We start from the raw sequence: 25,926 nt of genomic DNA, 5'->3' as shown, positions 1-25,926 counted from the left end.
TCCGCTTGCAGTATATTTTGCATTTCCCCTGATTTATTCAAGGGGGAGCCTTTATTTTGTAAATTGCCTGCACTTAGACTTAGAAAAGCAGATATTTCCACTAAACACATCCCATCAATATGCCTACTGAAGCTTCGGTACATTTGCTGTCCTGAATTCCAAAGAACTAAAAAAATCAGCCATGAGAAAGGGCGAATTACTGCCTCAGTTTCTCAGAAACAGGATACGTGAGGAATTTTGAAGTGTGGTCACGAATCACGAATGACCCACGAAGAATGAACAGCAGGAGATGTGCTGATTCACTCGGACGCAGCCGGACCGGACACGAAGGCTGCTGAAGGGACTGAACCTGCAGGACTCTGCTTCCTTACTGACCTGATGTCTTTATTCTCAGTGAAAACAAAACCCTACAGATATAAAAGTGATGCAGTCGGTATGTGAGTTTTGAGGACAGCTGAAAGACATTCACTTCATGTGAAGTTATCTTCGTCTGATTCTACATAAACTTTAAGATATTAAGGATTGTTTGGCATGCTATTATATCTATATAATGTAGCTGTTGGTATTTAAGTGTCATTTTCTGTTGATTGGTTTTCAAAGAATCTGTAATTCAAAGATGCAAACTAGCAATCAGCAATGGCATCATTACATTGAAACTGTCCAGATCAACAGAATTTGGTATTTAATGGCATGAGAATACGCAAGACATGCGAGAAAACACTGTTTTCAAGCTCAACCACTAGGTATAATCTTTCATAATTTAATCACATTAAAGCCTGTGACGGGGTGGAATATTCAAAGTCATATGCCTGAAATTCTCTATGTGGTCAAACACACATTTTGCATGCAACTAAATGAAAATAAATCAAGTTTCATACAAATACACTTTGAAAATGTCATTAAAAAATGTTTGTCCCATGTTTTTGGAGCAACGGTTGGATGTTATGCTTGACAAATGTACCAAAAAAAGTTCTAAACGACAATAAAAACTCACCAAAATAGAATTGTTCTCCTTCAAACTGTGAAGTGATGTCATTTAAAGGAACAGTACAGTTATTTCTGTGCAGAAATACATTGGTGTGATGGGTCAGAATGTGAACCTTAAGGACATATATCGGTAAATCATGCTATTTTAACCAAATATGTTCTTTTACATGTTTATTACTATATTTCCCATGAAGAGGGAATCATTATTTTCTGTATATGTATATTCATATATATATGAATATCATCTTTAGATTTTCTATAATATCTGTTTTTATACCCCATATACTATACTGTACTATATATATATATATATATATATATATATATATATATATATATATTCACAATGTGCAATATATGTGGAGTACAAAAAGACAAAAAAAAAACCAGCCAAATAGCAGCCATGTAAATATTTTATGTGTATGAGGTATATATAATTTATGTATATTATGCATGTATATGTCTTTTTTTTTTAATTTATTTTGTTTATCTATATCTGTCTCTATCTTGAGCTGCTGTGATGACTAAATTTCAGCCTTCAGACTTCAGCCATTGAAAACAATATTGACAGTTTTATTCTGCCTCATTTATCTGTTTAAATGTTGGGAGTTAAACAGTTTCCAAGGAATTACTCTTTTACTATTGTTGACTTTACTCAAATGTTCATATATGTGTTTATTAAGGGGGGATGTAACTGTGTAAGTAAAACGTGCAATAAAAGTCAATGCCTGCAATGTCCAACAGGGACGTTCTGTAACATCTTAGGTCTCTATGTTTCTCTTTCCTTCTTTATTCCACAATGATCCCTCAAGCAGATGGGAAATTACAATAGAGACAGAAATAAACTAAATAGACTCAATGCCCAGTAATTTAAATAAAGGAAAACACAATACAATGTGATCTTCAGGTTCCTAAAACCTGTTAGCAAGGACTATATAATTCAAAAACACATTATTGTCCACAAATAAACAAAGCCTTTCTTAAAACCTGTAATAAATATTTCTGCAGACACAAAAAGGATAATGCCAGGCTGCTAATATTTGTGCTTAAGTGAACATACTGTTTGCAAGTAACTCCTGCTCACCCGCTGCACTTCACATGCAGGATTGTCAGGTGCATTAACTTTTACAACCCCACAATAATTGATGTTGTGTTTTACTGATCGACTGTTTTGTAGTTATTGGTTTTATTGCGTGCTATTCTTCCCCGTTACTTCTGCCGCAGCAACAGCCCCACAGGGATCAATAAATGTCCATGTTGTCTTTGTTTCAAACAGGCGTATACATATGCACCGGCATCAATGAGAAAATGAGAATTCATTTCTCCTTCTTCCAGAGAAAGCCCCAACGCTCAAACCTGCAGGCCTGTTGAAAATGTCCTCACAGAGCGTAGCTGGAAAACATGTCCAGGGGAAAACAAATGGCTTCCTCTGCACTCTGGAGAAACTAACTTTTGTTTTTTTGTACTTTTAACCTGTCAGCTGTGATGTAGTATGCTAATATTCTTATTTTACAGTGTATGATAAAACTATAATAAACACAGTATGGGGTGATGATGGATGTTTTGTTGCAGGTTGAGACTCTCCTGCTATTCCTCTGTCTGGCAGCCAGTGATGGAGGGATTTTCTCTGCTTCTCTCCCTCTCTCTCTCTTACAACACAGCTTCGATTGGCCATAATTGGCTCCTGCTTGCAGCTAGGTATTGATCACCTCGATAGACCCTCCATTCCTCCTCCCAACTTCTCCCTCCCTCATTCTCCTTACTTCCCTCCCTCCTCCCCCACACACTTTTCTCTCTCAGTCCTCGCTACTGCCTCTTTGATAAGCATGGTGAATGGCGTGCCGTCATCGGTGCAGACTAACTCTTGAATCAATAGGCGAGTGCAGACGCTCAGCAGTCTATTTATCGCAGAGATGGTGGAGAATAGCAATGTTTAGGGCTGAAAACTAAAGGGAGGAGAGAGGCTGAGAGAGAAGGGGATGGAATGGGTGTCTGACATCCATTACATAACCTATAGTTTAAATACAATATAGTATAAGTACAATTATAAAGGATGCACTCCATATAAAAAGTGAGAAAAATAATCTGGTTGTTTAGAAAGTCAAAACTGAATTTGAAATAGTTTCTTCAAGATTTTCTACAAGAAATGTTTTATGCATGAACTGCACCTTTAAAAAACGTTTTTTTTTTCTATGCTAGGCTTCATATTTTTATATTTGGACACCCTATCCACATACTTTCTGTACTATTGGTTCAGTAAGGAACAGTCCCTACATACATTTAACCATTTATGAGACCGGGTGCAGTAATGTGCAGCCCACTGCTCCTTGCATGGTGTGTTCACTTGTGTGTAAAAATAGGATTGGTTAAATGCAGAGGTTGAATTTCCCCATTGTGGGTTTGATAAAGGATAAATCTTAAATATTATCTTATAGCAACAAATGGAACAAGATCTCCAACCTAAATGACAGAATAGACCGTTTGTCAGCACCACCCATAACGACACATATGATTGTTTCGCAGCTCACACGTCATTATACAAACACGTACAGTTCATGGTTGTAAAAAGGGGCTACAGTTTCAAAGAAATTAGGCTACAAAAACCTCTGACCTAGGTTTAGGGCAAAAAAACTCCTGGTTAGGTGTCAAAAAATGCAAGTTATGTAAAGTCTTTTACTTTTACTTTTTTAAGTCTGCTGTTTGCTCGCCCACCTCCCCTCCCTGACTGTGACATGTGCCATTTCAACTCTGCATCAAGGTTATTATAGTTAACGAAAACTAATGAAATAACGAAAACTAGAATTGAAAAAACATTTTCGTGAACTGAAATAAAAATTAAAACAAGAGTTTTAAAAAAACGATAACTAACTGAAACTGTATTGTGTGGTTACAAAACTTATTAAAACTAACTCAAATTATAGTGAAAAAGTCTTTCGTTCTCGTATTTGTCAACTTTTTTCATACATAATCCAGTGTTTCTATTAGAAAGAGGATTCTGTTAGTGAACATGCAGGAACACATGTTAAATATGTTTATTGAGACTGGGATGTCTACACTCCGACCAAAATTCAGAACACCTGGAACTGTAAGAGTTAATAACCTTATTGGGGCTAAGCCAAAGTAAATAAAGGCAAAATTGATTATGACTTCTTTGAATCTGGCACCCAACACATAGCCCATTACAAAAAAACTAAAACTAAAACGAATGAAAACTAAACTAAGACTAAAGCATTTCAAAAAATAAAAAACAAACTAAAACTAGCAAACTCATTCTAAAAACTAACTAAAACTAACTGAATTTGAAAACAAAAATTCACATGAAAACTAAGACTAATAAAAAATCCAAAACCATTATAACCTTGCTCTGCATCCCCGTCAATCACAACTACTACGTCAGAACGTTGGTGGGGGAGAACAGTCTAAAACATAAATATGAGTCATATTTTGCTGCCTGTACAAACACCCTTTATTGTTGTTTTGAGGGGAGACCAGTCTCATCAGTGAGGAGGGAATCATATGTAAAAGGAGCTTCTTATTGTGAGAATGGGCTGTGATTGGTGTGTGGGTGTGCTTGATAAGGAATGATTCAATCAGAGGGCTGTCAGCTGGTCACAGTCCTGACTTCTGTGTCCTGCATGAACCAATGCAAAGCTTCATTTTGCAGCAATTTCTAATGGTTTTGTCCAGTTCCATTAACTCCATCAAGGTAAGTGCAGCAAAATGCATGATATTTAAGACAGGGTGCTTCCAACTTTGTGGCAACAGTTTGTCCCTTTCACAAAAGTACAAATCCAGATCAACAAAGAACTGGTTTTCCTAGTTTGGGTATGGAAGAATAAAATAATAATAATACATTTTATTTGTAATGCACTTTACATTACAAGTGCTATAGGTTAAAAGCATAACAGTCTAATTATAAAAAGGATAAAAAAAAAAGGAAAAAAACTGCTAAAAACAGAAGAAAAAGTACACTGCAAAAAAATAAAAGTTGGGTGAATCAAAATTTCAAGGCAACAAACTCCGATAAAATTTTAAGTTGGACAATAAAACTAAATATTTTAAGTTTTGTTTTTGAGTTTGCTCAACTTTGAATTCAGATTTTTGTCAACTCAACTGTAAGTTGTACTAACTTATAATTTTACATTGTAATAACTTTTAATCCTTTCTTCTGCTAACTTCTGCAATATGTGCTGAATTGGCACGATTGTAACCGCTATGAAATGTCAGCTAATGTTGCGACCACAATTTTGAGTTAGCATTGATACGCTAATGGCTACTCTTGTAGCTGTAACAAGCAGCGCCGCTAGCATCAGTTAGCCGCTAGCATCAATTAGCCGCTAGCATCAGTTAGCTGCTAGCTTTCGCTAATGACCGAATTTCACCGGTTTCCCGCATTTCACAAAAAATAAATAAGAGTGAGCAGAACTATTGTCCCTTGTTGTGAACCCCAACTTAAAGATATAAGTAACAACAACTCACAAACTTGTTTTTGAGGAGACAACTGGCTTCCTTTGTTGTGCTATCTTACATTATTGCCATAAATGTCAATAATTTATATTTCCAAGTTTTACCAACTTAAATCACAGTTTTAGGCCAACAAATACAAATTGGCTTTTTTGCAGTGTATACATACATACATAACATACATACATACAACTTGAATTTTGACCTCAACCCATCCAGCACCTTTGGGATGAACTGGAACACAATTGTAAACCAGTCCTGATCACTAACACCAGTGCTGGACCCTGCAGCCAGGTTCTCAAAGAGTAGATTCTGCTATCCATTAGCAGAAGATTCATGCCCACAGTTTGGGTTGTGGCCCTTTAGTATCAGCTGATTCAGACTCATTTTTGTTGAAGGCTCATACCATGATTTGTTACTACACATCAAAACTTTTGATTCAAACTAATAAAGTGAGAAGAAAAGTGTAAATGGATGTACTCACATCGGTGACCCCGGCCTCCAGGATGCTGAGCTTGGTTTCTTTCTCCAGAGATTCTTTCTGCTGAACTAAAGAGAGGAAAATAAACAACCATCAATGAACTGAAAAATGTCATTTTTTAAAGGTCTTACAGAAAATAAGATGAAATATTTTCCTGACCTGTGTGTGCCACAACCAGCAGCCCCACAACTCATTATGAAACTAAAGCAGCCAAACAATAATCTTAACGGACGAAAAACAGCATTAACTTTCCAACACAACAGCAATATACATTACATTACTCTTACTCCCCAGACTTTAAACGTAATCTTTCAGATGTGATTAATCCCCGGTGTACATAATAATGCGCAGGATGCATCCATGTGTGTGCAGACGCTGCTATTAATCAGCAAGAATAAATCCACGACAGCAGCTTTTAAACTCTGCGCTCGACTGATTCACAGAGAATCAATAACTTCCTCCTTCATCTTAAACTATAAATACACACCATACAGAACCAGAACCTCACTGATACAGAACCACTGACACTTACAGGAGGTTTTAAACATATTTCTAGTGTTTTATATTATAATCTATTTCTTTACGTCCTCCAAGATTTTGTGTTGTGTGTGCATCAGTAGCTGCTCGTGTGGCTGCAGACTCTTGTTGATTTATGTCTTTATGTGTGTAGAAGAATGTGCACTAATGACTGCACTAACACCAACATAATGCTGTTTAGTTTGATGTAGTTTCCACTCTCTTCTTTGTTCCTGTTTACTACGCTGTTAGATAATTTAAATTATAACCACAAGGCAGATATATTCTCCTTCCACTACACTTTAACTGTTCTTTTCACTGCAACAAAAATTTTTTTTTCCAGAAATGTACTGTATTAGTTTACAGGATTTTTCTTGGGTTTTTTTTCTACATTAAGTGCAAATGCCATAAAAGGGGTAAACATTACAAATATTAACCATAAAATAGAAGTTGAAATCTGTAAATCAATATAATGGAATATTATATATTTATTTTTTACAGCATCATTCAATTGCTTTATGGTTTTGAATGTTTGATGACTGTGTATTCAATGCAAAAATACAGAAAATTCACATCATTTTGTTGAATGTAAGGCAACTTTCTGTTTTACTGCAGTAAAACTTTTTATATAATGTGGAAAAAATATAGATTTTTTAAAAATGTAAAAAGAACAACAAAAAAGTGAAAATATTTTTATTTTACAGATATTTAAATACCTGTATATAATATATTTGCAGAAAAACTACTGTATATTATCCATATTTTAATTATATGTAAAATAACTTACGGTTGTTTACTGTTATTTGGCATTAGACTTTTTACCTTTTTCTTTTTTTTTTTTTTTTACAGTATAAGTTAGAGTGAGGGCAAACATTGTCATTTGAATTGAAGTAGTTGTTATTTTGGGCACTTCCAAGAAAAAAAAAATCCATCTTGTTAATTACATTTCACCGTTTATCTCGTGTGAGAGCAGGAGGTCAACATCATATTGACAGTTGGTGAGTGGGATCTTTAGTCTTTTATGAAGCTTCAGTGAAAGTTCAATAAGGAAATTGCCCTCACTACAATTGTCCTCTAAATTCACATCAGCGTGTAGCTTTAAATTTCAGCAGACAGGTGGTGGAAGTGGTGATGTCATGGGGTTATCATGTGAGCACCTCCCAGAGACGACCACTGAATTAGGCCAACCACCCCTCCACAGGGCTCCACAATAAATTCTGCCGTTCCAGAACCAAATGAGCTATTACTGTAGCATATCTTCACTTTATGAAATATGAATTCCTAACCTGACCCGCCGCCAGGCAAATATTACAACAAATTTCCACACAAATAGAATTAAACCCTGCACAAGGCTGTCTTTTTTCATCACCTTAAAGGGAAACAAATGGAGGGCTACAATTGAAATTCACAGCAGAGCACATATTAAAGCCAGAACAAAATGTTATGGGGGGAAAAAAGAAAGGATACATAATTACATTCACTTTACTTTGCATCTGAATACACCGGTGTGGAGAGACAGAGAGCGCTTCTCCTTTGTTGACACACCAGGCAGATGAAGGATATGCAAATAGCGAGCCTTGACTCTGCCACAGTCCTCAAAAAATTCAGCTTTCATAATCAGTCTTTCAATCTGTTGGAGCATGATTCTCTCGTGCTGCCATGTGTTGTGTAACCACAGGCCTCGACCTTAAAACCAGTGTGTAAATCAGTACAGTAAAACCACTTCACTCACCTAAAGGCAAAGAAAATGTTTGTACATGTGAGCATCTACATCTCTCCATTACCTTAAAATAACTCCTACGGTGCAGATATTCAGTGTGTGGATCTTTTTAGATAAATTGACTAATTTAATAAATTAATCAATTAAAAAATGCTAGTTGAATTTCTTCGATACATTTTTCTTTTATATACAACACTCTTATATCACACACTTGTAACAACAAGTGTCATGAATATTGAGGGGAAAAACTGGATCTCCATATATTGAAGTACTGTCATGTTTCCTGCCCTCTCCTCTCTGCTCTGTGTAAACAGATTTTCAGTGAATATTTGTCATGTGACCGTTCATCTCAGCAGAATCAATCATGGCTTCACAGTGTCTCTGAGGAGCAGAATTTAATGGGGCGGCTGTGGCTCAGTTGGTAGAGCGGTCACTGACTGGAAGGTCGTGGTTCGATCCCTGACCATGGCAGCCTACATGGCAAAGTATCCTTGAGCAAGATACTGAACCTCAAATGGCTCCTGATGCTGTGTTCATCAGTGCATGAATGAATTTCCAATGGTGGCAGGTGGCACCAGTGTGCCCTGGTAGCCTTGACCACCAGTATGAATGTGTGTGTGAAGCAAAGTTATTATAGTTAACGAAAACTGACGAAATAATGAAAACTAGAAAAAACATTTTCGTTAACTGAAATAAAAATAAAAACGAGAGTTTTTAAAAAAGACGATAACTAACTTAAACTGTATTTTGTGGTTACAAAACTAACTAAAATTATAGTGAAAATGTCCCTAATTTTTTTGTCTTTGTCAACTTTTTTCATACGTAAACCTTTTTGGTTGATATAAAATCTATTTCATCTATCTGGTTTTATGACTTAATAAACTTTTTGGGGCTGAGATGGATCAGACAAAGGAAATAAAGGCAACATTTATTGTGACCTTATTGAATCTGGCACCCAACAAATACCCCATTACAAAAAACTAACACTAAAACTAATAAAAACTAAACTAAAACTAAGCATTTTCCCAAAAAATAAAAACTGAATAAAACTAGCAAACTCACTCTAAAAACTAATTAAAACTAACTGAATTTGAAAACAAAAATTGACAACGGAATTAAAACTAAAACTAACTAACCTTGGTGTGAATGGGTGAATGAACGCAGTCTGTAGTGTAAATGGGCTTTAGATAAAAGCACTATATAAGTGCAGTCCATTTACCAAATGAAACATGTAGAATAAAGTGATTCTGACAGAAATATCAATATTTTAAGCTTTGTTTTGGTCACTTTTTGGAACAGAAACTTTCATAACCTATGGTTAACATATGAACTGTCGTTCAAGGACTGTCAGAAAGTTAAAATTTCAATGATAATGCCTATTTTTACAGGTTTTTTTTTATATTAAAAGTTGTATTTTTTGTATTGTATTGTATAGTATAAACCCACTGTGAGCTGATTCTAATGGAGCAGCAGCAGACTGGTCAGTGTCCAGGCACCAGACAGAGACGTATGAACACCTCATCTATGATAGCCAAGTGGGCCGACACGTCTTAATAGTGCTGTCAGCAGACTCAGCTCTGCTCAGTGAGAAATAGAAGCTGAAGTGTCTGCATTGGTTTGTCTTCTCTGTCACTGAGGAGCATCTGAACAGACGCTGGTTCAGGGTTACACGTGTCTGATGGAAACGACGGCTGCTTCTTGCTGAGGTTTATCAAACATCTCCAGCACTCTGCCGTCCCAGGCGTTTTTCGTCACTCAACAAGGTAAAAACAGATGTTGTGACATCACTAAATGGGGTTTGGTCAGAACTAGTCTCAGCCATTAATAGTATCTCTTACTTACTCTAACATGAGTTATTGCATTTTTTTTCTCCAAATTTGTAGCCACACAACTCTTGTTTGCTTCACTTTATACTGGTTACTTGATATTAATGCTATCTTGCAAGGCTTATTTCTTACTTCTATTTGAATAAGTGTCAAATCAAACTAATTGTATCCCTTTTTTACTGTCAAAAACCAGAAGAAAGAGACTCTTCGAGTGTGCACAGAGAAGGCCCTGGGGTGTTATTTCCATTTGAAATGTTTCAGCTATATTCAGCCAGTGTAATGGAAGCCCTATTATATTATAACTATTATATACAAAAAGACTTAAGACAGTGAAAAACTTGGCGAATGCTATATTGTTTTTTCACATGATGAAGTGACAGAAATATTGCCAAGAGTGAAGAGGGGAGCTGGACTGAGAAACTGAACTGGCTGGCTCTTTTCTCACCTTTGCATAACAGGCCAATCACAGCGTGAAGTGGCTGAAAAAGTCAAATCGCCTGTTTAGAAATAGTCGGACACAGACTCCCCTAAAGCCGTGGAGTTTGTGTTTGTTCTGAAACTATTTCAGCATCTGATAAATACCCTTGAAGGAGTGTACTGACCTGTTTAGTCTGTACAGTCAGCGGCTTTAAGGAGGCTTCAGATTGAGATTTCCTGGTGAGGTAGTAAACACTGCCACAGTGAAACAATGCAAAGCAGTGTACCAGAAAAACATTCCCAGTCACTTTGCTAAGAACTGAAGAAGACAGTTTTAAAATGACGTCATGCTCCTGGCCAGAAACTGCAGACCTGTCTGTTTTCTGCCAGATATCACATCTCAGTCTGAAAAGTTTCATTTCAGCAGCGATAAGGAGGGACGGGGTGAAGGGGTGGTTTGTTCAGAAGTTTGTTTTGCAGCCTCTGGAGCTGTAAGCTCTGACCTCTAGGAATAAAGAATATTTATTGCAGCCTGAACTTACTTTCATTTTTTTTTTTTCAGATAAAATCAGTTTTATACGCTTCAATCTGATGCTGTCAATCCTTTTGTTAGTGCCGTTTCTTTTTGCACTAAGGCTATTGTCATTTACTTTGAATAAAAGTTGCAGTGGTGCCAATGGATTGAATTCTCCAAAATGTCTTTAAAGGATTAATTAAGTTCAAATGAAACACAGGCGGTGATGGTAAACAGCAGGCAACTCTGGGACCAGACTCTGAAACAAGCAAAGACTGCCTAAAGTGCCTTTGGTAATTGGTGAGGCAAAACCTATTTGAGTTGCATCTGCAGGAAATCCTAATTGACAGGCTCTCTCTCTCTCCCTCACACACACACACACACCTACACACATTTAATTCCTGATACATAATCAGAGTAAAAAGCTTGATATACCCAAACACAAACAAACATGAAAGCACTCGACATGATTTTTTGTTGGGAGGGAATCAGAAAACTCTGCGGCAACACGGGCCTCCGTCTGGATCCCTGGAGAGACTTGCCACGCCAGCAAGCGTGACTACATCACAGGCAGAGAGCTCCCTCTAATTAACCAACAAGTCTTTGGACCCCCCCAACACGGCAGCACTGCGGCCTCTCCGAAATGTAGCCAAGAGCGACCCGGACCATCCATTCCTCTCCTCTCCTGCAGACTGCAAATGAGTCCAAGTCGGATGAGAGCACTGCTCGTGAGCAGGCGAGCCGAGGTGCCTCATTTGTACCCCGGCGAGCTTTCTCTCCAAAACCCAAATTGGATCCATTTTTAAGAAGCTGCAGCGGGCCGGGTGTCGTGATCAGACCGACTGGCGACTTCTCTCTCTGGCGGTGCAGTGTGAAAATAAGCTGTAATGTGACAAAATGGGAGTGACGACTGCGATGGACGACAGACTGAGAACACGTTGAAGGGAAATGATCTATGCTCAGATTATTCTCTTTTTTTCAGAATATTCCATCTTCCATTGTGGCTCTCAGATACATTTGGACTGCGGGGGAAAAATTGGGCCTGAAGGAAGTAACGAGCACCAAATCTCATTTCTACAAAGGGGGCCCCTTTATTTTCCCTCCAAAACACACGGAGGCGCTTCATTTGTCACCCCGGCCGCCCCTGTCCTGAATTTTGCTTTATGTTAACTCAATGTATCTGAGGCGCCTAGAGGGAAGCACAGTGAGTGCCAGGGATTCAGAAATGCTTCATTTTTCACTGCTGACAAAGGGGAAAGGCCCAGGCTGGCTCCACGAGTCCTGGACCCACAGAATAGATGCTTTCGTGGCACAGAGGGGTCGTTATTTCCACCACTAACCACACCTACCCTCCCAACCCTCCACACCTCTCACTCACCCTCCCGGGTACATTTCAGGAGCTGTATAATGAGAAGAAAACAACAGCCATCCTTCAAAACCAAAGGCAGGAGAGCAGCGCAGCGCCACCGCTGCAGTGACACAGTACAGGGATGTAATCACATTAGTTGATCATGAGCCACGATCCCTGGGCAAATTAAAATATATTGCTGGATGGGTTTTTTGTGCAAGATCCAGTCCAATGCTCCCAACCATCACTGAATGTCTTGCAGATAATAAAAAAGCCAACATGAAAAAAATGGTTGCAGCTAATAAAAAAAAAAGCCAGCAGAAAAAATGTTGCAGCTAGTATAAAAACAGATCATAAAGCCAGGAAAAGTTATGAGAACTGAAGCAATTTGTTGCAGTGGAGAAGTTTGTTCCAAATACAGAAAGCTATCTGAGGAGTTTGGTGCCTAAACAAGATGATTTAAAATACAAAATCCATGTTTAAAAAGTCTACTGATACAGCCTTTTACAGTCCCCCCACCCCCTTGAAACGGGAAATGAGCTGCCAAAAGAATGATTAAATATGTGGAATCATCTGTTTTATTTGCATTGTAGAAAAATATGTTTGTTGTTCAAAGTAATAGAACTTTAAGAGAATACTCCATTAAAGATGAAGTCATGCAATTGCTTTTAAAGAGACAGGACAAAACTGCATTACTGTAACAAACTGTACAGAATAATGTGAACAGCTTCCTCTAAAACAACATATGCAGTCACCACTCGCATATGTGGTCACAATTATTGCTTCCAGCAATAAAAGAGGCAATCATCACTTTAAAGTGTGAGTTTTATAGCAACATATAGATATTCATTTATGCAATATATGTGTGTGCATTGTCCCTTTCATCATCCAAATAAAATTTTATGACAAACTAACAGCCCTCTGAAGATGTGCCCAGACTGCCAGGCAACAGCGATAAAAAAGAAGACAAACGATCACAACACATGAGAAAAACTGCATCAACATTAACAAACCATTCATGAAGTGTTTGTGGTATTTTGTATGTTTTAGTCAATAAGAGAATGACCTAGAGACTTTTTAACCCATAAAAACAGACCTTTTTAACATTTTGCAAACAAACTCTTCATCTCATAATCGGCGATACGAGTCACGATTATTTCTGTCAAAACACATTTCCCTGTCGGTTTTTCAAAAGCATCTTAATTAGATATGGTTTCGCTCTCACTTGCATTAATTTGATTTCTGATATCAACTTTTCAGCCTTCAATCTGTTCCTTGTTGATCCACCCACCCTCCCTACCCCTGGGTGTTATTGCCTGCAGTGATGTAGGATGCAGTACGAACCGGCAGCAGTGGCTTCGGTTGTGTTTTTCTGTGTGTGTGTGTGTGTGTGTGTGTGTGTGTGTGTGGGTGGGGGGTGGATTGGGGGCTCCATGAAGACAATGCCATGTGTAATTAAATTCAAAAGCAGGGGGCCGAAATGGCATCCAGGGCCACCTGGGGGACGGGAGACCATTAACAGAGGAGAGAAAGAGACGGAGAAAAAGAGAGATGTGAAGTTTGAGAGAAAAGAGGAGGAGAGAGGGTGATAGACAGGTGGGGGGAGAAATGACGCAGAAAGAGGATTGGTTAAGGAAGGAATGGAGAGATTCAGAGAGAGAAATAGGAGATATTTAGGACAGGAAACACAGTGAGAGGATGGGAAACTAAACTAAAAACTGAATTTGTGTCTCAACATTTTGACTAATGAAGTAAAAGATTAAAGGTTAACTGTCGAAAATGAGCTTTAAATGTAATTAATACCACAGACCTGTGACTGTGTCACTGAGCAGCTGAGATAAGGTGAATGTTTGCTCTGCCAGTCTAATTGTTCATTGGGGAATCAGAGCAGGTTTTCTCCCAAACTTTTTAAATTATTAAGCCCCTGATGTGGGTGTAATATTGGATTATTGAATGTTTCATGAAGAGAAATCGTCACAAAATTAAGATCTCGATTTACATTCAACAGATGTGAGACATCAGGACAGATATGATACTTATGAACACATTATGACATAGTGTAATGTTGAGCCCTGTGCAGAATCTCTGTGTATGATGCAATAATTCAATATTAACAACCTGGTCTCACAGGAATCCGTGAAATAGCCACGGATTAGCTTAACTCAAAATCCGTGGAATAGCCACGGAATCACTCAAATTTCCTTGAAACTGACACAGATTTTGCTACAATGCAAGTTAATGACAGTCATATCCCGTGGCTATCTCATGGATATTTTTTCCTATTGGTTTGTGTCCAAGTCACGTGACTTTCAAGGTTCCGGCGGTCAGAACAAAAAACATGGCGGACAGTTCTCTCATTTTTAGTGAAAAAAAACAATGGGCCTCATTCACGAACCGTTCTTAAGAACAAATTTGTTCTTAAGTCCTACTTACGAAGATTTTACGAAGATTGTGGCATTCATCAATTTTTTTCTTATCCAGGATTTTTCTTAGTAGTGGAGCGGCAAAGTGATATAATCTTTCAGTTTATGATACAAGCGTGAAAATTGGCATGAACACTCTCCATGGGTCACTTGACAAGAAAATTGTCAGAGACATTCAAAATTTTAAGATGGCGGCCATTTTTCAAGATGGCCGACACCTAAGTGGAGCAGTTAAGTGATATAATGGTTTATTTGGTGATACAAGCATACAAATTGGCATGTGCAGTCTCTGTTGGTCACTTGACAATAACCCACCCACAGTTACTTGAAATTCCAAGATGGCGGCCATTTTTCAAGATGGCCAACACCTTAGTGGAGCAATTGAATGATATAATGGTTTATTTGGTGATACAAGCATAAAAATTGGCATGAGCAGTCTCCATGGGTCACTTAACAAGAAAATTGTCCAAGACATTTGAAATTGTAAGATGGTAAGATGCCATTTTTCAAGATGGCCGACACCTTAGTGGCGCAATTAAATTATATAATGGTTTATTTGGTGATACAAACATAAAAATTGGCATGAGCAGTATCTGTGGGTCACTTCACAATAACCCACCCACAGTTACTTGAAATTCCAAGATGGCGGCCATTTTTCAAGATGGCCGACACCTTAGTGGAGCAGTTAAGTGATACAATGGTTTATTGGGTGATATACGCATAAAAACTGGCATGAGCAGTATCTGTGGGTCACTTGACAATAAGCCAGCCACAGCTACTTGAAATTTCAAGGCGGCAATTTTTTTTTTTTCAGGATGATTGCTGCCTGCCATGTGGACCTTTAAATTATGAATTTTCTCATAGAAATGTTTTGGGTTCCTCAAGAGAGGTTGTTTGACTGTGCTTTGTCTGACTCCTTGCCCATGACCTGTCCAGTTTGGTAAAACCTGACAGGAGTTCCCTTCCACCGGAGTAGCTCTCCGGGTTCACCGAGGTACACAGGCTCCCTTACCATGAAGGCTTTTTTAAATACTTATTTAAAACTTTTTTTTATAACTAACCATTACTACTGCCATTAAACATGCCAAATAAATACTAATGGGTGGGGAAACACAGTTGTGATGCTGAACGGACAGTGCTCCAAAATAATAATTGAGCAATGGTTAATAGTGAATGGCAATAATGACAGATCCAGAGGCAACAGCAGCTCTGGCTGACCATATAACCACGACAAACAGTATCTGAAACTATACTAGGGAACTAAACTGAAAATGTGAAAGCAATGTTACAAAGTAAAAATGGAACATGTCACAGTAATAGGCTGGTGACAAAATAGAACATAATGCGCCGATGTGGCGAGGGGAAGCCGAGCCATAGGCCTAAACTTGAAAACACAAAGGACAACAAGGAACACTGGCAAAAGAAAAAAGCAAATAAGTTCAAGCAGGGGCAACTGAGTCCATATCTGTAGCACTTACACTTTCCAGTACATGCCTTGGTGCACCCACATTTTGTCAACTCCCAACAACTCTCCGCAATAGGTGGAAGTGGAGTCCAGAAGACTATCCACTCCTTGTCCTGTTTAACCCATCCCCAGTCGGGCGGGCTCGGCATTTGTGGGTGTCTCTTCAATGCCTGTCCCCACACATATCCAGCCTCATAAGAAGTCTGGGATCTTCTTGACCTCTTGACATTGATATCTTTGGTATCTTTAGTGTCTTTAGCAGCAGTGGATGCCTTTTTTGTGTCCTTTCCAGCTGTGTGTTGGTGAACATAAGTTTACAGCTTGAATGATATTTTGCTCTGTTTTCTTGTCAATGTACTTTCTATGCCATCACCTTCATCTAGTCGGGTTGGACTAGGTAAGATAGGCAGAGCATTTATTTTATGAGATAATGGAACATTTCTTGCAATGGTATCATAATCAGTATGATCTTGGTGTCCTGCTGTTTGTTTTCTCAACTGTTATGATGGCTTCTGCAATGTCTGCAGCAAATTCAGAGGCCGAGGGTTTAGCCTTTTACCACCTTTTAATAAGCACTTTGATGTATGGGATACAACTAAGTTCATGCCTTAACCCTACACTTAGTCCAATCGTTCATCCAATGCCATTTTTACCCTGTACGATCTGTACACCACCTGGTTAACTAAAACTACTCAGAGAGTTGTCGTCTCTTCTTTGACTAACTTTACAATTAGCTGACATTGAACCCCACTCTGAGTTTAACAGCAGTCATATATCACCAGTGTGCCCTGGTAGTGCAGATACTCACTCTTGTCTAATCTGTCTATGATCAACAAATCAACACAACTGTATTATGATGTGTTAAAACTTGTTTTCCAGAATAATCTAAAACCCAATACATTTCTATGAGAAAATTGATCTTTTGAGGATCCAGGGGGCAGCCATCTTGAAAATAGAAATTTCAAGTGGCTGGGAGTGTTTTTTTGTCAACCCAAGTAACTGTGGGTGGCTTATTGTCAAGTGACCCATGGAGACTGCTCATGCCAATTTTTATGCTTGTATCACCAAATTAACCATTAAATAATTTAATTGCTCCACTAAGGTGTCGGCCATCTTGAAAAATGGCCGCCATCTTGGAATTTCAAGAAGCTGTGGGTGGGTTATTTTCAAGTGACCCACAGATACTGGTCATGCCAATTTGTATGCTTGTATCACCAAATAAACCATTACATCATTCAATTGCTCCACTAAGGTGTCGGCCATCTTGAAAAATGGCCGCCATCTTGGAATTTCAAGGAACTGTGGGTGGGTTATTGTCAAGTGACCAGCAGAGACTGCTCATGCCAATTTGTATGCTTGTATCACCAAATAAACCATTATATCACTTAACTGCTCCACAAAGGTGTTGGCCATCTTGAAAAATGGCCGCCATCTTAAAATTTCAAATGTCTCGGACAATTTTCTCGTTAAGTGACCCATGGAGAGTGTTCATGCCAATTTTCACGCTTGTATCATAAACTGAAAGATTCTGGCAAAAATGAGCACTTAGCCGCTCCACTATAGGTAAGACCAAATCCTATGAACACTCAGGAGTACTCTTAAGCACATTTCAGTGCTGACATGTTGGCATGGTTGTGTTGTCTTCTTTTGTTAAGTTCAATAAAATACATTACAGTGAAATTTCCGTCATATTTATGTATTTATTTTTGAATTTCATTTTTTTTCATTTTTCATTTTAATTAAATTAAATGTGTCAAAGCTTTAACATGAATCAAGTAAATTGGAAATCATGCCGTCCATTAGTGATACCACCCTATTTATAGGTGGCATTTCTCCACGACCTACAAAACAATGGCATATATATTGCTGCTGCAGGAGGGCTCTGTCCGTTCTGGTTCTGTTGCATGTTGGCTCTGCTGGACTTCATCTGTGATAAAAAAATAAATAAATAAAATCAAGCCAAGGTTGCAACCCCTCAGTCCACAACCTCTCGACACATCTCGCCACGGGCCCCTGCCTACACACGCAAACTGTGCGCGCAAAGGCGCTCTTCCCATTACGCACGTAACAACACCGAGCAACACACAACCACACAACATTACTATCAGTTTAGGTCTGTTTTGTTTGGCACCTGCCATGTACAGGACAATACATATATTATGGGAGAGACAGAACGCTCAAATAGCCAGCCCTTGTAGTTTTAATTAAAATATAGGTAACCACCTATTTTGAAAAAAAACAACTATCAATCAGCGCATCCAGAGTGTCCAATTAATACTCTCTCTCCCTCGCGCTGGCCGGCGCACACAGACGCACTTACACACACTACATGCACTAAATCACGCTAATATGTTCAGAACGACCGTCCGACCGAACACGGCACTCGGATGCCGAGTACTCAGATACCGGCTACAGTCCTAGAAACTAACCACCGGCTTTTTACTGGCCTTCTTCGAGAAAAAAGTCCTTGATAAAGTAATCACAGTCCAACTCTCTGACCAGTTTGGCCTCTACGGCCAGTTACATATAGTGGTTTCAAGGTATTATTCCAGAAAATAAATTGTTTGTGTTGTTGCAACCTGCACTAAGGCTGCTAATTTTTTCCTTTTTTTTTCTTTTTACCTGTGCTCCAACGGATTTACGATTTGCTTTAGGCACTCTGTTTGCTGTTTCCTCTGTGTGGCGTCTACACACGGCCCTGCAGTCCTTTTTATGGGTCCTTTTATGGGCATTAATGGGCGGTTACCTATGCTAATCCTATGTAAATTAGACTCACCTGGCACGCGCGCTCAATTTACGAGGAGATGGCATTCATCAAGTTAAGAACACGGCTGCGAACAATTCAGCAGCTTAAGAACATGTTGATGAATCTGACGTAGGGTCTTCTTAGAAATCTTCTTAAGAAGGACTTAAGAAAGAATCTAAGAAGATTCTTAAGAAGATATTGGTGAATGAGGCCCAATATTTTGACTTAGTTTCTGCATAAAAATAGGAAATAATATCAATGGACTAGCCACGGGATATGACTGTCATTAACTTGCATTGTAGCGGAATCCGTGTCAGTTTCATGGAAATTTGAGTGATTCCGTGGCTATTCCACGGATTTTGAGTTAAGTGAATCTGTGGCTTTTTCACAGATTCCTGTGAGACCATGTTGAATATTAAATACGGTCAGCTGGATTCAGCCCTGCTAAATTTTATGGTTCTGAAACATTAAAATTGAGCTAGGTGATTTACTTGCAACTAAATGTTTGTTTCTTCAAAAAGCCTTCTCATTTAATGTTTTTTTTTCTTTACTTTTTTTCATTGTAGATTAATATTAAAGACATCAAAACTATGAAAGAACGTGGAAAAAGTGTCAAACAAACCAGAATGTTTTATTTATGTTTTAATCTGTTTGATTTACAGTAAAATACCGGCAGCTGTAGTTGCCAGAACTTCACCATAAAAAATACAGTGAGTGGCTTTTCTACTGTAAATTTAAATGTAAATATCAGCAAAAACTTGTTAAGACTGAATATTCCCATTATTTTTTGGGTAATTGTGTCACACATCATGGTATTTCTCCATTCATTTTACATGAAAATGTGATATTTTTACAGCAAAACTGTGTGTTTCCCACAGTTTATGACAGCAAAAGTAAAAGTTTTGTACTATTCTTTGATTTACGGCAATCAAAAGTGTCTACTACGGTGATATACAATATTTAATTTTACGCCCTATTTCTGATGTAATTTGACAGTGTTTTACTGCAATTTCTTCAAACATTTTTTACAGTGAACATTTTGATTAGTGGAGCATTAAATTAACTGTGTCCACATCAGAATTTCCTCCAAGCTTTGCCTTCAACTTTAGAACAGTGAAACTATTGGGGGTATTTTCTTCACAAAATGAGAGTTGAATCTGTGAGCTACTGCAGCGTGACGTAACCTCTCGTTAATATCATCGAGTCCATAAGTGATGTGGAATTTAGGCATTATCCCGACACAATTACACGACCAACATAATGTGTTTGTTTGCCTTGTTGTGTTGAACAGTTTGCCGTTTTAATTGATGACATTTAGCTTGCCGCTTCTGCTTCGTTTGATTCATTCACATGTTAAAAGGCAGGTATTAAACACCTCTACGAGTTTACATAAACAATTCATTAAGCTGATATGACACCGGGGACCCCGGCAGGAAAACATATCCCCACCACCCACGACAATTAATGACCCCGCATCCACCGACGCCTCGCTGCACCGATACAGGAAGCCCTGCTCCAATAACAAGCATTCATTAGCAGATCACCGCTCACACCATGAAATATAAACCCAAATAAATCAACAACCCTGCCCAACAGTTTTCTAACCTCTGCTTTTACTGGGAGTCTTTTTTTTTTCACCCTGTGGCTGCTTGGCATTCAGCCGCTCTCCCGCCGGAGCAGTTGGGAAGTGTGTAAAAGAGGTTTTCTTTCTGAGAGGGAATTGTCATAAAAACTAATATTCCCCAAGTGGAGTTGACCTTTGAGAAATTGAGTCTTGAGTCATAAAACCCAATACTCCACAAATGGAACTGACCTCCAGTATGTGGGGGGGAAAATGAAATAAAACTCTGTTCTGGCTTCAAAAATATGATGACAAACTGGATTTGTGCAAATGTTGCCTCCAGTCTCAGATTCTTCCGCTCTCCCTTTATTCACTTCACCTTACTCTCTCTTTACTCCCTACTTCGTCTCCTAATCCGTCCCATTTCTAACCTCACCTTCATTCCTCTATATCAGTGGTTCTCAACCTTTTTTCAGTGATGTACCCCCTGTGAAATATTTTTTCAGCCAAGTACCCCCTAACCAGGGCAAAGCATTTTTGGTTGAAAAAAAAAAAAGACTTAAAAACAGAGCACTGTGCCATCAGTGTCTGATTTATTAAACTTTGGAACTGATAAACACATACAAAATGTAAACATTAAAAAAAATATATATATATTTCAAACATTTAAAAGTTAATAATCCATGACTAAATGTATAACAAATATTTCTCATCACTAAAATGTAGTGATTCAAACTAATGTAGTAAAAACCGTGACCATATAACCATTTAAAACTATAAAATGAACCATTCTTCTCTCTCCTGGGGTGGGTTGCAACTTGTGGACGTAAATCCAATTAAAACATAATCTTCAAGATACAGATGGAATTTTGGCTTTCTTGGCCACTTGTCCCTCTGTGTATTCAAAAGAATTGCTGCTACGCTTCAACCACGACTCCACCTTTGAGTTTTCAGGTGATTGACAGGTGATGCCAGGTGGCATATGACAGGTTGGGTTGAACCATCCTGGTATGGGGGAGACTCTGGGTTTTTAGGATCATGCAATTGAAAAGCCTACAGAGTATAAAAATCTTTTTATGAACTTATACTTACATTTTCCTAAAATATTTATTAAATAATTATTTTTAAAGGATTTTTGCATGGATGCTTATTTTTAAATGTATGTTTTAATATCTCATGTACCCCCTGGAGTGCCTTCACGTACCCCCAGGGGTACACGTACCCCCATTTGAGAACCGCTGATCTAGACTACATCATTGTCCTCTTCCTTACATTGACTATACCCTGCCTCCTCCATTTTAAATCTCTTTACATCTCCTTATTAATTATCCAAGAAATCCCTCTTCCCTGTCTTCTCAGCTCTCTTGCTTGTGTGATAGACTATGCAAATTTTCATACCATAGAAACTGAACTAATAACGGTCAAACATCACAGGACAAATGTTTGCCAAAGTTTTTGTCCCCTTCTGTCAGTGAAGGCTGAGTTTGCACATGTTTTCCTCTGTGACTTTGGCTGCTCATCACATACTGCCTGCCATCAGCTGTCCACATTGATTTTGTTTCACCATGACTACAATCTTTCCTTGAAAGAGTCCTTCATTGATTAAGTATTGCTGCACTGTGTTAGACCCCTGATTGACAGCTGAAAAAAAAAAATCGATCAAAATCAACACAGCAGAACTACAGCTATCATCTTCTTATTTATTCCAACCAATCTTCTTTACATAGGCTGTATATAAATAATGGACGTAGTTACAGTGACGTCAACCAGTGGCCTGTTTGAAGCATCGAGTTCTGCGTTATGCCCTTCACCATCTGTGTATTTTGAAACCGGGGGAGACCATATTTGGACTGGGAAGGTGTGAGGACAGGTGTATCTAAAAATAAGCCGTGTTTCCTTTAGGGGGACGAGTGGCCACCGGTAAAGTCTCAGGCCACGCCCTCTCAAAAGTCCGCTCACTCTCAATTACAAAAAGGCCCCCAGAGGGATTTACGAGACTCCGGAGGTGATGTATGGTTTTTGATCGTCGCAACGGATTAAACACAGGAGACGCAACTGTGGCACAAAGTCAGCAGCAGATCATAAACATAGTGATGGTGAATTAACTGGCATCACTAACTGTGCACAGTGTCTGGTGCTTGTTGTAAACAAACAGAGATCTCTAAGTGAACACCTCCTAGCCTATTAGCAATTTGCAGACTGGATACGAAGGGGTTAACATCCCCTCCGGCTCTGCAGCTGGGAGAGACTGCTGCAGGAGGAATGTGCCACTTCGACTCGTTCTTACTCTTCTTAACAAGCCGCCGGCTCCTGCAGCTCGTTAAGAAGAGCCAAAAAGTTGCTAATTATAGCAACAAAGTCGCTAATTTGGCAACACTGCTTCGCCGGCTTTTACAAATGGCACGTGTTGTTGTGGTGTAGAGTACTACGTCACATCCTGCTTAGCTATCTGTCCAATCAGTAACCAGGCTTTTTTCAGGGGAGAAAAAAGACCCTGCTCTTCCACAGGGATGAAAAAACTCCTGACAAAAGCCCACTCCAGACAGCTCGTATTCAAATTAGAGGTCTTTCAGCTAGTGAGACCCGCCTCATTCCGGGTATTGCCCGGTAGTGAAAACAGCCCTATAAACTGTTAACGCTAAAACTAAATGTACGTTAGTTACCAGAGAAACTGAACAGGGACTCCTTGGAGTGTCTTTTACTCAAACCAAAACGCTGAACAAGACATTAAATGTCTGATCAGTTTAGTACTTCTTTTCCATAGCATTTCCTCATCACTCACTTCTTCCCAACATAAGCCTCTTTCACACATGCCACAGTGCCATGTACACATAGACCTGCATTGGATTGTGGCAAGACAGTTACCCTAGATTTGCAAAACTCTTGAGAGATGGTTAAAGTTAGTATCGGTCTTTGGCTGCAAGTCTTTTTTTGTTGCAAATTGAGGGTTACCATTGAGACAGAACCCTAGCATTGCCCCATTTTCTTCTTCTTTTGCATTTTACGGTGGTTTGCATCCAAAAGTGTTGCATTAGCGCCATCTGCTGGACTCTCCCTTCCCCTGATTATTCCGGCATTAGCATGGCAAACACAAGACGGAAATGTTCCTGAATGTGTGCGTAAATCATGAGCCGTGCCTAAGAGGTTATCCCACTAAATGACCAGGAACTCTGAGTGAAAGAAGCTTTACTCATCCACCCCTCCATGTCTTCTTTCTTCTCTTCTCTCCTCTCTGCATCTTCTTCACCATTCATTATCTTTCTTCATGCCTCTTTTATTCTTGTTCCCACTTCTCCTTCTTTCTCTCCTCTACTCCATCCTCCTCACTCACTTCCATCTTCTTCTATCTTCTTGCCACCCATTTCTTATCCTCCTCCTCCTCCCCTCTGCACGCCCGTCCCTCTCCAGCGGAGTGTTTGCGGGGGGTGTTTATGGGGCTGATAAGTGGCAGATGACGATCGCTTGGCGGGGCTGGCGATAAGGCTGCCAAAAGCGGGGATGCCATCTATCAAACCTCCCCGCCGCCGAGCCAAGCATCACCCAGCCGAGGAGAGAGGGAGGGAGGGAGGGAGTCGTGGAAAAGGTAACAGCTTTCCATCTTCAGACACAGGAGGAACTCCCTGACAGCCCGGCCGACATGCACTGTCTACTTTCTGTAAATAATCCTTAGTGTTTGTTTTAGTGCCACAGGGGCATGTGGTGACTGCATCACGCTGATTCAGGTGAGGTGAGACGAAGACTAAAGATGGGATAATAGTTTTGTGATATAAAAAGACTCAAATAAGTGCTGCTTGTTTTCTGTTAATTAACATTAAAATCGAGGCACCTTTCCTCATCCGCACTTGTTTGTTGCTTTATATGTCTAAATTTTTCATTATAATAGCGGTGGCAGAAACAACTCCAATGTATTGATAAAGTAGATCAGATGATTGATCGGCAATCACAGAGACAAACAGGCATTGGTGCAGGATGTATTCAAAATGCAAAATGGACCCAATCAGATTTTTATATATATTCAAAATATATATTTGGATTATTTGTAGGACTTTTGAGAGGGCGTGGCCTGAGACTTTCCCGGTGGCCACTCTTCCCCCTAAAGGAAACATGGCTTATATTATATTATATACTTATGTTTTTATTTTAACTTTTATTAATTTTAGTTTTAGTTTCAATTTCTAGAAGAAGTTTATTAAAAGCTCATATTTACATCTTGCATGTAAAGAGTTATAATAAAACATTTCGAAATGCATGTGCATTGTGTCATTGTAGTTTTATTAAAATCTCGTCTAGTTCTCCTGAACCCAATATTTTGTCTCGTCTCGTCTCGTGAGCTGAGTGTATATTCACACCCCTAACTATTTGCTCTGATGCAGTTATGTAAGCAGCATTTTATTTTTTATCGAGATAGGGCACATTTAAACTACTTAATATACTGTTATGAGGTTTATCACTTTAAATTAATAATTTTTTTATTTGTTAAATCTTAAAAAGTTAAAAAGCTTAAAAAGTAACTAAAGCTGTGAGCTTAATGTTGCGGAGTAAAAAGTACAACATTTGTCTCAAAATGTAGTGAAGTAGAAGTATAAAGCTACATAAAATGTAAATACTCAAAAAAAGTACATGTACCTCAAAATTGTACTAAAGTACAGTAATTGAGTAAATGTACTAATGTTACGTTCCGCCATTGGGAACATGTTACCAGCTGACTGTTGCACCAATTCTTTTTTAAAGAGCAACAGTCAATAAAAAGCTCCAACTCCACTGACATCTTCTCACACTTTGACCAATGTTGTGACTTCATCACTCACTCGGTGACAGATTTTGCGTTCACCAACTCGAGCCAAATATATGACCTGAGTGGGTGGACAGCAGTAATGACAGTTATCAAAACTCTGTTAAAGTGCCTTCAGTACTTACTGGAGACATGCAACTCTGACTCTAGTGGAATGTAAACTCTTAGAGGATTACATTTTTTGTATGAAATAGAAATGTAATCCTGAATAAGAAACAAAACAGCAGCAGATGTAGTCAGCTTCAATTTGTATCAGTTAAAACTAATTCCAAACTTGGCAAGCTGTGTCAGCGTTGATATGAATCATTATCAGAATTGGAATAATTCATATTTTTGCCAAAATGCAGCCAAGAATTCTATATCTAAAAATATGACTGATTGCATGTGACCAAAATAATAATTTACAAGCTGCAAATGGCTGGAAGCTGCCTCCATTTGTCGAACAGTTTGTAAATGGATTAAACAACCGTTTGGTTCCTGCTGGGGATATTTATTCCATGTTACCCCTCTTTCTCCACTGTTCCCTGTCTATCTCCGTCCGACTATCCAATAAAGGTTAAATGCCAAATAATTTAGTGTTAGAAAGAGAAGAAAATACATCAAACTAAAAAGAATAAAAGGATATCAATACAAATATCAAAACTTTACTGTCCATCCCTATAAGTA

At 38.7% G+C, this 25,926-nt stretch overlaps 1 protein-coding gene across 3 annotated transcripts in view; it reads right to left on the bottom strand.

The window, feature by feature from the left end:
* LOC131980073 (receptor-type tyrosine-protein phosphatase N2-like) overlaps positions 1-25,926 on the bottom strand; it is a 314,375-nt gene that overhangs the window by 123,971 nt on the left and 164,478 nt on the right. For all 3 annotated transcript variants that reach the window (XM_059344220.1, XM_059344221.1, XM_059344222.1), the window contains exon 12: positions 5,936-6,000. In XM_059344220.1, coding sequence (XP_059200203.1) covers positions 5,936-6,000 — 65 coding nt within the window. The remainder of the gene's footprint in view (positions 1-5,935; positions 6,001-25,926) is intronic.

The sequence above is a fragment of the Centropristis striata genome, chromosome 11, assembly GCF_030273125.1.
Source record: "Centropristis striata isolate RG_2023a ecotype Rhode Island chromosome 11, C.striata_1.0, whole genome shotgun sequence".
NCBI classification, from domain to species: domain Eukaryota; kingdom Metazoa; phylum Chordata; class Actinopteri; order Perciformes; family Serranidae; genus Centropristis; species Centropristis striata.
Note: the sequence above shows the minus strand (reverse complement) of the source record. Positions and strands in the feature narration are given on the sequence as shown.